Below are 12447 nucleotides of genomic sequence, written 5' to 3'. Positions count from 1 at the left end.
CGTGAGTTGGTGCGAAAGATACACAAGAACGAGGTTCATTTCAGGTCAATCTTTTAAAGTATACGGCTCCACATTTACCTCTGCCCTTTCAGTGCTTTAATTGTTTCTCTGAATTACTTCAACACTTCCTATAAACCTCGTTCTTTCTGTTGCAAAGAGGATATTTCTGCTTCTGCTTCTGCTTCTTCTTCTGCTTCTTCTTCTTCTGCTTCTTCTTCTGCTTCTTCTGCTTCTTCTTCTTCTTCTTCTTCTTCTGCTTCTTCTTCTTCTTCTTCTGCTGCTTCTTCTTCTTCTTCTTCTGCTTCTTCTTCTGCTTCTTCTGCTTCTTCTTCTTCTGCTGCTTCTTCTTCTTCTGCTGCTTCTTCTTCTTCTTCTTCTGCTTCTTCTTCTTCTGCTTCCCTGCGTGTTGCTGCTGTAAAGCTGCTTTCAATTTGATGCAACTTTTAAAAGACAACATTTACTCCACTGCATTTCACTGACAGCTGGAGTTACTGATTACTTTACAGATTAAGATTTATACTTCTAGAAATATACAACTGTACTATAGACTAAACTGTCCGACATTATATTAAGTACTTTACTTTTCCAGTAATGTAACATGTTGTCAGTGGTGTAAAGTAACTAAGTACAGTTACTCAAGTACTGTACTTAAGTAACATTTAGAGGTGCTTGTACTTTTCTTGAGTATTTCAAATTGATGCTACTTGTACTTCTACTTCTCGACAGTTCAGAGGTAAATGGTGTACTTGTACTCCACTACATGTGTTTAATACCTTTAGTTACTTCACAGATCTGGATGAATGAGTGAAATCTAATCAAGTGTTGAATCAGACTGTAGTTCCACCTGGAGTGAATCCACCAGCTACCCTGCAGTCTACAAAGTACTTCAGACTAGCTGCACCTTCACCAGCTACCCTGCAGTCTACAAAGTACTTCAGACTAGCTGCACCTTCACCAGCTACCCTGCAGTCTACAAAGTACTTCAGACTAGCTGCACCTTCACCAGCTTTGAGAACACTTTCATGATCAATCATTATAAAACATATCATATATATTATTCTGAAATGGACCAATCTGCACAACGACTACTTTCACTGTCTTTCACTATATTTAGATGAGAATACTTTTCTACTTTCACTTGAGGAACATTTTGAATGCTTTTACTGTAACAGAGTATTCCTACACTCTGGTACTTCTATTTTTACTCAAGTACAAGGTCTGAGTACTTCTACTTTTACTCAAGTACAAGATCTGAGTACTTCTACTTTTACTCAAGTACAAGATCTGAGTACTTCTACTTTTACTCAAGTACAATATCTGAGTACTTCTACTTTTACTAGAGTACAAGATCTGAGTACTTCTACTTTTACGCAAGAACAAGATCGGAGTACTTCTACTTTCACTCAAGTACCAGATCTGAGTACTTCTACTTTAACTCAAGTACCAGACCTGAGTACTTCTCCCACCTCTGCTCACACTGCAGTTAGACGGTGTTCTAAATCAAGCTCTTAAATCTCACATCTCTCTGTTATCACTTATCAGTGAATCAGAAACTCTGCGTTTCCCTGCTCTCGGATTTCCTCGTTTCCTCCTTCAGTTTTCTGCTGCGTTCAAGTTCCAACAAAGGAAGCCTTGGTTCTGCCACACCACAAGATCTGAGTACTTCTACTTTTACTCAAGTACAAGATCTGAGTAATTCTACTTTAACTCAAGTACAAGATCTGAGTACTTCTAATTTAACTCAAGTACAATATCTGAGTACTTCTACTTTAACTCAAGTACAAGATCTGAGTACTTCTACTTTTACTCAAGTACAAGATCTGAGTACTTCTACTTTTACTCAAGTACAAGATCTGAGTACTTCTACTTTAACTCAAGTACAAGATCTGAGTACTTCTACTTTTACTCAAGTACAAGATCTGAGTACTTCTACTTTTACTCAAGTACAAGATCTGAGTACTTCTACTTTTACTCAAGTACAAGATCTGAGTACTTCTACTTTAACTCAAGTACAAGATCTGAGTACTTCTACTTTTACTCAAGTACAAGATCTGAGTACTTCTACTTTAACTCAAGAACAAGATCTGAGTACTTCTACTTTAACTCAAGTACAAGATCTGAGTACTTCTACTTTAACTCAAGATCTGAGTACTTCTACTTTAACTCAAGTACAAGATCTGAGTACTTCTACTTTAACTCAAGATCTGAGTACTTCTACTTTAACTCAAGTACAAGATCTGAGTACTTCTACTTTAACTCAAGTACAGGATCTGAGTACTTCTACTTTTACTCAAGTACAAGAGCTGAGTACTTCTACTTTAACTCAAGTACAAGATCTGAGTACTTCTACTTTAACTCAAGTACAAGATCTGAGTACTTCTACTTTAACTCAAGAACAAGATCTGAGTACTTCTACTTTTACACAAGAACAAGATCTGAGTACTTCTACTTTAACTCAAGTACAATATCTGAGTACTTCTACTTTAACTCAAGTACAAGATCTGAGTACTTCTACTTTTACTCAAGTACAAGATCTGAGTACTTCTACTTTTACTCAAGTACAAGATCTGAGTACTTCTACTTTAACTCAAGATCTGAGTACTTCTGCTTTTACACAAGAACAAGATCTGAGTACTTCTGCTTTTACTCAAGTACAAGATCTGAGTACTTCTACTTTAACTCAAGACCTGAGTACTTCTACTTTTACACAAGAACAAGATCTGAGTACTTCTACTTTTACTCAAGTACAAGACCTGAGTACTTCTACTTTTACTCAAGTACAAGACCTGAGTACTTCTACTTTTACTCAAGTACAAGACCTGAGTACTTCTACTTTTACTCAAGTACAGGATCTGAGTACTTCTGCTTTTACTCAAGTACAGGATCTGAGTACTTCTGCTTTTACTCAAGAACAGGATCTGAGTACTTCTGCTTTTACTCAAGAACAGGATCTGAGTACTTCTACTTTTACTCAAGAACAGGATCTGAGTACTTCTACTTTTACTCAAGTACAGGATCTGAGTACTTCTGCTTTTACTCAAGTACAGGATCTGAGTACTTCTACTTTTACTCAAGTACAAGATCTGAGTACTTCTGCTTTTACTCAAGTACAAGACCTGAGTACTTCTACTTTTACTCAAGTACAAGACCTGAGTACTTCTACTTTTACTCAAGTACAGGATCTGAGTACTTCTGCTTTACTCAAGAACAGGATCTGAGTACTTCTACTTTTACTCAAGAACAGGATCTGAGTACTTCTACTTTTACTCAAGTACAGGATCTGAGTACTTCTACTTTTACTCAAGTACAGGATCTGAGTACTTCTGCTCAAGTTCAAGAGGAGCTGAAGTATTATAATAGAATGTGGTGACAGACTTTAAGCCTACTTTGAGAAAGCGTCACACTTCCTCAAGGAATCAAGGATATGGGTTTGATCTCAGACTTTGCAAAGCTCCTCCCGATCCGGTGGGACATTATAACACTGTTTTACAGGCTTACTGAACACACTCAGCGAACAGATGTCTAAAGAGCTCCCCTCCCCCTCCACTCTGTATACGGTCTGTGGCATAACTATCCTCTGATCTTCAAAGTCTAAATCACCGTAATGGCCGTGGAGAGAGAGAGGGGCTAAGTCAGCTCTTTGTCAAATCAGGCTAATATAATAGAGTGCTGCAGGATTTAGAAACTAGGGAATGCGTTAGCGTTTTCCCACTTCCGGTTCCCTCGGCTCCAAGTCAAAGGTATTTTTGGTTCAATGGGTGGTTCAGGAGCTTCTCGGGATGTAACGATATATCGAATATCGCGATATCGCGGTAAATAAATGTCTCAATACCGTCGAGAGACTGACCAAATCTGCCGCGATTTAAAAAAAAAAAAAGTTTTATTATTATTTTTTTTTTTTTTTTTTTTTTTTAAACCCATTTTTCAATATCGCGATATTATCGTCCCGTGAGTTTTTGGTATCGTTACATCCCTTGGAGCTTCTGACTGTTCTTTCACAAGATGTACATCAGGAAATATACTGTTTAAATAAGGCTGTTGCTAACAAGAAGCTAAGATACACAGTCGGTTCAGCTAGTCCAAATCAGAGCGAAATGTATACTTTCGTGGTTTTTATAAGATGATGGGCTTCAACAAAGGAGCTTTAGACAATTTTAACATATTTTAATTTATAATAAATAATTTATATTGTTGTAGAGGTTTTTTTTGTAATTATATTATATACACTATCTGACGAAAATGTATTCCCAATCATTTCATATTTTTTATTTCTCATTTTGCCTTTTTGTTTTTCCTGCATGACGTTACCCAACTGCTAGCTTCTAAAATGTTATCTTCAGTAGCTTCTGGACACCGAGAGTAACATTAAAGTGTTCTCTCCTCTTGAACGTCAAGTATCTCATGTTGTTGGCGTTGCCATTTTAGGGTAGGAATACCGAGAACATAGTTTCAACACGTGGACGAAGGAAGAACTACACGCACACCATCGGCATTGCTTCAACCGGAAGTGAAAACGTTTATTGCGCGTGTCCATTTTTAACGACAATACAGGAAATTAGTTTTAGTATAAGAGTACAATAAATAGTATAACTCAACAAATGTAAACAATTTCCAATATCATAACAATATATAATTTAAGCGCCCCATGTGTGCTGCGGTTGCAGTCATGTGACCGCTCCATCATAGCCTAATGTTAACTTTACTTCTGGCGAATGCATTTACGCTTCGAAAACAGAAAACTGCTGCATTTCAAAGATCTTGCTAAACAAAGAAATGAAATCCCCATAACTATTGTTTTGCACACGGAGCTTTATTTCTGCACTAATCCCAAATCCCAGTGGATATGTGTTGAGGTAACCATCACAAGGCTTATTTAGAGCTTACCGTGTACCGAAACACCCTGTATCAGCGTTTCAGAGCCTCACAACCCCCCCCCCCCAACCCTCCACTTCTTTCCGACTCCTCTCACCAGGATGACTGATGGCTCCGACCCGTGGGGAATAACAACTCACATTCGTCTTCTTTAAGATGCCGGGAGTCTCCTCTAGGAATGTAAAACTCCTACAGAGTTTAATCAAATCTGCTCCGCACCTTTTCCCACAACAACAGTATATCTGCAGAGAGGGGTGGGCTCTGGGGGGCTTGGTTTGCATTATGTTTTCATTATCCAATCCAACTTTATTGAGTTGACCAAAGTGCTGCACATCAGTACATATATCCAAAGCAGCATAAATACATTTAGACAAAAACCGAGACCATCCTTGTAGCACAGAATGCTACCCTCATACACGATGGAGAAACATTTTAAAACACAACAAAATAGAAAAACCCAATTTAGAAAACACACACCGATACGTGTTATACGTGGTCTGCAAAAGCACGGGAGAACAAGTCGGTCTTTGAACGAGATTTAAAAAAACGGTGAAGTCGGATCGGGGGGGCAAATCGTTCCACAGCCTTCTTCTTGCGAGTCTTTTGGAGAATGTATTTTATCTTCATGATTGATGATGGATTCTCTCTCTCTCCGCCATGTGTGTTTCAGGTGGAGTTGGATCAGGAGAAGGGACTGGAGATGAGGAAGTGGGTTCTGTCAGGAATCCTGGCCAGTGAGGAGACATATCTGGGCCATCTGGAGGCCCTACTGATAGTAGGTGTTAGCACACGCACACGCACGCACACACACACACACACACCACACACACACACAACACACACACCCACACACACAGACACAACACACACACACCCACACACACACACACACCACACACACACACACACACACACCATGTATACATCACTTCAGGGGACATTACATTGACTTACATGCATTTCCTGGAGACTTATCCTAACCAAGTCTTCACCCTAAAATTAATGATGCCCCTTATGGGGACCTCCAATTTGTCCCCATAAGGGAGGCGAGTCCCCACACGTGACTATGTAAACAGATTAGGTCCCCACAAGTATAGTAATGCTAGACCACACACACACACACACACACACACACGCACCACAACGCACACACACAGAAAAACCACAACATGAGCCTGTGGAAATGAAAACGAGAAGCGTAATGCTCTTAAGCGCATTTACTGTATAACCTTTCACCATTGGATATTATTTAAATCGTATATATTAACAGAAGCTAAGTTAATTTCATTAAATTCCTGAGGACTTGCTTTTACTTCTGACATGCACACAAAAATGTCCTTTTCAAAATAAGAAATGTGCTAATGGAGTGGCGCAATTAAGATTGTTTATGGAAAGAACTCCTAAATTCTCGCTCTGTGTCGTTTTAACCTTGTTGTTTGTGTAACATCTTCTTCCTACAAACATATTACTGGGTTTACCACACATAGACTATACTTGGGCGGGCCGCCCAGGTATATTAACGGCCGCCCAGGTATATTAACGGCCGCCCAGGTATATTAACGGCCGCCCAGGTATATTAACGGCCGCCCAGGTATATTAACGGCCGCCCAGGTATATTTCGCGACCCATTTAGGTTTTGTTTTTTTTATAATTTTTTAATAATTTTTTTTTTTATTCGTCCGTGACCACGACGCCATCTGCGATCGATTAACTTGTGGACAATGATCCCTCGCTCCCTTGCACTGATCTCGCCTCCTTCTGGCCTGTTAAGTGGCCTGCCTCACACAGGGTGACACATGGCCACTGTCATACAGATCATAGATCAAAGCCTTTGATTGGTCTCTGTGTGTCATTCAAGCTCGGGATAAGCTCAGCTCAGGTGAGGTAAAGGACTCTCTGAGTGTTTAGATAGTTAACTTAGTCTAAGTTCTCAGTGGGTCTCAAACGGTGTGGTCACCAGTTATGTAAACACATATTAAGGTGAAAAAAGGTAAGATACACTTTTAAAACTTGTTGAGAGAAAACTAGTCTTTGCTGCTGCCTCAAAGAGGAGCAGGGGGAGAGGAGGGAGAGGGGGAGAGGGGGAGAGGAGGGAGACAGGAGAGGCTGATTCAGGAGCACAGACACACTCACAACTATAAATGAACCAAAAATAAATTAATAAACAAGTTTCAGTGTCTTTTTCATATTGAAATGGTATGGTATTGGTTGTGGCCATGATTTTATGATTATTGAAATGTATACAGTTCTGTTTAATATAGGTGTTTCCATAGATCTAGTCTCTATATGTTCCCCTCAAAATGCACCAGATTGATGCATTTAACTCCAAAATAAAAAATAAAATCTTACCGGGGGGGGGGGGGGGGGCATGCCCCTGGACCCCCCTAGAGGATTTGAGGTCGACCCCCACTAAAAATCACATGGATATGTTCCTAAATACATTTATAAATACATTTATTTTTTAAATAGTAACCCATTTCCATATGTTCATGTGTGGGTAGTAGATTTAAACTAGAGGGCTATCATTATGGGCCCTGCCTGTACCTGTTCGCTCTGCCATCGCGTGAAGGGTCTGCTAACAAGCGACCAACAGAAAGGTTAATGTTGTTGCACGGTCACCTCACCCCCCCCCCCCCCCCCGCTACCACCACTACCGCTATTTCAGATATGTGGGAAACACTGGCAGTTAATGGACCAGCACCAGAGGTGTTCCCATACACACAGGCGTTGGAGCTGTTCTTCATGAAATCCCAGAAGGATGAAGTGCTCTGACAAACAGGGCCATCTTTGCGCAAAATGATTATACAGGAATGAAAAGTCAATAAATAAACCCCCCCCGCCCGCTGCCACCACCCGCCCAAGTATAGTCAGATCTGTGGGAAACACTGTATTATCATGACATTGTTTGTTTCTCCAGCCCATGAAGCCTCTGAGAGCTGCCGCCACGACGTCCCAGCCCATGCTCACCATCCAGCAGATAGAGACCATCTTCTTCAAAGTGCCCGAGCTTCATGAGATCCACAAAGACTTCTTCGACGCGCTGCTGCCCCGCGTGCAGGACTGGAGCCACCAGCATTGTGTGGGCGACCTCTTCCAGAAACTGGTAGGCCAATCAGATGCTTCATAGCTTCAGGAAACTGAGGTTGTGTCTGCAAGTCGAGCATGTGAGGAATTGTTTTTCACCACGTTATCTCATACCTGTAATCACGTGTCAACACAAGCAGGCCAAGCAATCCATCCCTTCATGTACTTCCATTCATATGTTGTAAAATTATACTGAAACAATTACTATCGTCCTTGCCACAGAGAACGGACAAATATCGTAATTTTTGAATGGTTGAGTTTAGGGTTTTCGCGGATTTCTAAACGTCTTAAAAGGCACAGAAAAGAAGGCTTTAATTTGTATTAAAATGTCAATTAATTTAATAAAAGTGCTTTCGAAAAACACTGGGATGAGAATAAATGATGGAGGAAAACATGTCATGGCGGTGTGGCCAGAACCAAGGCTTCCTTTGTTGGAACTTGAACGCAGCAGAAAACTGAAGGAGGAAACGAGGAAATCCGAGAGCAGGGAAAACGCAGAGTTCTGATTCACTGATAAGTGATAACAGAGAGATGTGAGATTTAAGAGCTTGATTTAGAACACCGTCTAACTGCAGTGTGAGCAGAGGTGGGAGAAGTACTCAGGTCTGGTACTTGAGTTAAAGTAGAGTACTCAGATCTGGTACTTGAGTGAAGTAGAAGTACTCCGATCTTGTTCTTGCGTAAAAGTAGAAGTTACTCAGATCTGGTACTTGAGTAAAAGGAGAAGTACTCAGATCTGGTACTTGAGTAAAAGTAGAAGTACTCAGATCTTGTACTTGAGTAAAAGTAGAAGTACTCAGATATTGTACTTGAGTAAAAGTAGAGTACTCAGATCTTGTACTTGAGTAAAAGTAGAAGTACTCAGATCTGTTCTTGAGTAAAAGTAGAAGTACTCAGGTCTTGTTCTTGAGTAAAAGTAGAAGTACTCAGATCTTGTACTTGAGTAAAAGTAGAAGTACTCAGATCTTGTACTTGAGTAAAAGTAAAGTACTCAGATCTTGTTCTTGAGTAAAAGTAGAAGTACTCAGATCTTGTACTTGAGTAAAAGTAGAAGTACTCAGAGCTTGTACTTGAGTTAAAGTAGAAGTACTCAGATCTTGTTCTTGAATAAAGTAGAAGTACTCAGATCTGGTACTTGAGTTAAAAGGAGAAGTAGTCAGATCTGGTACTTGAGTAAAAGTAGAAGTACTCAGATCTTGTACTTGAGTAAAAGTAGAAGTACTCAGATCTTGTACTTGAGTAAAAGTAGAAGTACTCAGATCTTGTTCTTGAGTAAAAGTAGAAGTACTCAGGTCTTGTTCTTGAGTAAAGTAGAAGTACTCAGATCTTGTACTTGAGTAAAAGTAGAAGTACTCAGATCTTGTTCTTGAGTAAAAGTAGAAGTACTAAGACCTTGTACTTGAGTAAAAGTAGAAGTACTCAGATCGTGTACTTGAGTAAAATAGAAGTACTCAGAGTCTTGTTCTTGAGTAAAAGTGAAGTACTCAGATCTTGTACTTGAGTAAAAAGTAGAAGTACTCAGAGCTGTACTTGAGTAAAAGTAGAAGTACTCAGATCTTGTACTTGAGTAAAAGTAGAAGTACTCAGATCTTGTACTTGAGTAAAAGTAAAGTACTCACATCTGGTACTTGAGTGAAAGTAGAAGTACTCAGATCTTGTACTTGGAGTTAAAGTAGAAGTACTCAGATCTTGTTCTTGAATAAAAGTAGAAGTTACTCAGATCTGGTACTTGAGGTAAAAGGAGAAGTAGTCAGATCTGGTACTTGAGTAAGAGTAGAAGTACTCAGATCTTGTACTTGAGTACAAGTAGAAGTACTCAGATCTTGTTCTTGAGTAAAAGTAGAAGTACTCAGGTCTGTTCTTGAGTAAAAGTAGAAGTACTCAGATCTTGTAATTGAGTAAAAGTAGAAGTACCAGATCTTGTTCTTGAGTAAAAGTAGAAGTACTCAGATCTTGTACTTGATGTAAAAGTAGAAGTACTCAGAGCTTGTACTTGAGTAAAAGTAGAAGTACTCACATCTGGTACTTGAGTGAAAGTAGAAAGTACTCAGATCTTGTACTTGAGTTAAAGTAGAAGTACTCAGATCTTGTTCTTGTGTAAAAGTAGAAGTACTCAGATCTTGTACTTGAGTAAACGTAGAAGTACTCAGATCTGGTACTTGAGTAAAAGTAGAAGTACTCAGATATTGTACTTGAGTAAAAAGTAGAAGTACTCAGATCTTGTACTTGAGTAAAAGTAGAAGTACTCAGATATTGTACTTGAGTAAAAGTAGAAGTACTCAGATCTTGTACTTGAGTAAAAGTAGAAGTACTCAGATCTTGTACTTGAGTAAAAGTACAATTACTCAGATCTTGTACTTGAGTAAAAGTAGAAGTACTCAGGTCTTGTTCTTGAGTAAAAGTAGAAGTACTCAGACCTTGTACTTGAGTAAAAGTAGAAGTACTCAGACCTTGTACTTGAGTAAAAGTAGAAGTACTCAGATCTTGTTCTTGAGTAAAAGTAGAAGTACTCAGATCTTGTACTTGAGTAAAAGTAGAAGTACTCAGAGCTTGTACTTGAGTAAAAGTAGAAGTACTCAGATCTTGTACTGAGTAAAAGTAGAAGTACTCAGATCTTGTTCTTGAGTAAAAGTAGAAAGTACTCAGGTCTTGTTCTTGAGTAAAAGTAGAAGTACTCAGATCTTGTACTTGAGTAAAAGTAGAAGTACTCAGATCTTGTACTTGAGTAAAAGTAGAAGTACTCACACCCTCAACTTAAGTAAAAGTAGAAGTACTCACGATCTTGTACTTGAGTAAAAGTAGAAGTACTCAGATCTTGTTCTTGAGTAAAAGTAGAAGTACTCAGATCTTGTACTTGAGTAAAAGTAGAAGTACTCAGAGCTTGTACTTGAGTAAAAGTAGAAGTACTCAGATCTTGTACTTGAGTAAAAGTAGAAGTACTCAGATCTTGTACTTGAGTAAAAGTAGAAGTACTCACATCTGGTACTTGAGTGAAAGTAGAAGTACTCAGATCTTGTACTTGAGTTAAAGTAGAAGTACTCAGATCTTGTTCTTGAATAAAAGTAGAAGTACTCAGATCTGGTACTTGAGTAAAAGGAGAAGTAGTCAGATCTGGTACTTGAGTAAGAGTAGAAGTACTCAGATCTTGTACTTGAGTAAAAGTAGAAGTACTCAGATCTTGTACTTGAGTAAAAGTAGAAGTACTCAGATCTTGTTCTTGAGTAAAAGTAGAAGTACTCAGGTCTTGTTCTTGAGTAAAAGTAGAAGTACTCAGATCTTGTACTTGAGTAAAAGTAGAAGTACTCAGATCTTGTTCTTGAGTAAAAGTAGAAGTACTCAGACCTTGTACTTGAGTAAAAGTAGAAGTACTCAGATCTTGTACTTGAGTAAAAGTAGAAGTACTCAGATCTTGTACTTGAGTAAAAGTAGAAGTACTCAGATCTTGTACTTGAGTAAAAGTAGAAGTACTCAGAGCTTGTACTTGAGTAAAAGTAGAAGTACTCAGATCTTGTACTTGAGTAAAAGTAGAAGTACTCAGATCTTGTACTTGAGTAAAAGTAGAAGTACTCACATCTGGTACTTGAGTGAAAGTAGAAGTACTCAGATCTTGTACTTGAGTTAAAGTAGAAGTACTCAGATCTGGTACTTGAGTAAGAGTAGAAGTACTCAGATCTTGTACTTGAGTAAAAGTAGAAGTACTCAGATCTTGTACTTGAGTAAAAGTAGAAGTACTCAGATCTTGTTCTTGAGTAAAAGTAGAAGTACTCAGGTCTTGTTCTTGAGTAAAAGTAGAAGTACTCAGATCTTGTACTTGAGTAAAAGTAGAAGTACTCAGATCTTGTTCTTGAGTAAAAGTAGAAGTACTCAGACCTTGTACTTGAGTAAAAGTAGAAGTACTCAGATCTTGTACTTGAGTAAAAGTAGAAGTACTCAGATCTTGTACTTGAGTAAAAGTAGAAGTACTCAGATCTTGTACTTGAGTAAAAGTAGAAGTACTCAGAGCTTGTACTTGAGTAAAAGTAGAAGTACTCAGATCTTGTACTTGAGTAAAGTAGAAGTACTCAGATCTTGTACTTGAGTAAAAGTAGAAGTACTCACATCTGGTACTTGAGTGAAAGTAGAAGTACTCAGATCTTGTACTTGAGTTAAAGTAGAAGTACTCAGATCTTGTTCTTGAATAAAAGTAGAAGTACTCAGATCTGGTACTTGAGTAAAAGGAGAAGTAGTCAGATCTGGTACTTGAGTAAGAGTAGAAGTACTCAGATCTTGTACTTGAGTAAAAGTAGAAGTACTCAGATCTTGTTCTTGAGTAAAAGTAGAAGTACTCAGGTCTTGTTCTTGAGTAAAAGTAGAAGTACTCAGATCTTGTAATTGAGTAAAAGTAGAAGTACTCAGATCTTGTTCTTGAGTAAAAGTAGAAGTACTCAGGTCTTGTTCTTGAGTAAAAGTAGAAGTACTCAGATCTTGTACTTGAGTAAAAGTAGAAGTACT

The 12447-nt window shown here is 38.6% G+C and overlaps 1 protein-coding gene across 1 annotated transcript in view; it reads left to right on the top strand.

Annotated features, from left to right (window-relative positions):
• Nucleotides 1-12447, top strand: part of LOC117452390 (breakpoint cluster region protein) — a 79555-nt gene that overhangs the window by 30204 nt on the left and 36904 nt on the right. Inside the window, exons 7-8 of the mRNA XM_034090999.1 lie at nucleotides 5543-5647; nucleotides 7790-7975. Coding sequence (XP_033946890.1) covers nucleotides 5543-5647; nucleotides 7790-7975 — 291 coding nt within the window. The remainder of the gene's footprint in view (nucleotides 1-5542; nucleotides 5648-7789; nucleotides 7976-12447) is intronic.

Source organism: Pseudochaenichthys georgianus, chromosome 9, assembly GCF_902827115.2.
Source record: "Pseudochaenichthys georgianus chromosome 9, fPseGeo1.2, whole genome shotgun sequence".
Classification (NCBI taxonomy): Eukaryota; Metazoa; Chordata; class Actinopteri; order Perciformes; family Channichthyidae; genus Pseudochaenichthys; species Pseudochaenichthys georgianus.
The sequence above is the reverse complement of the archived record's forward strand: the minus strand, read 5'-3'. Positions and strand labels throughout refer to the sequence as shown.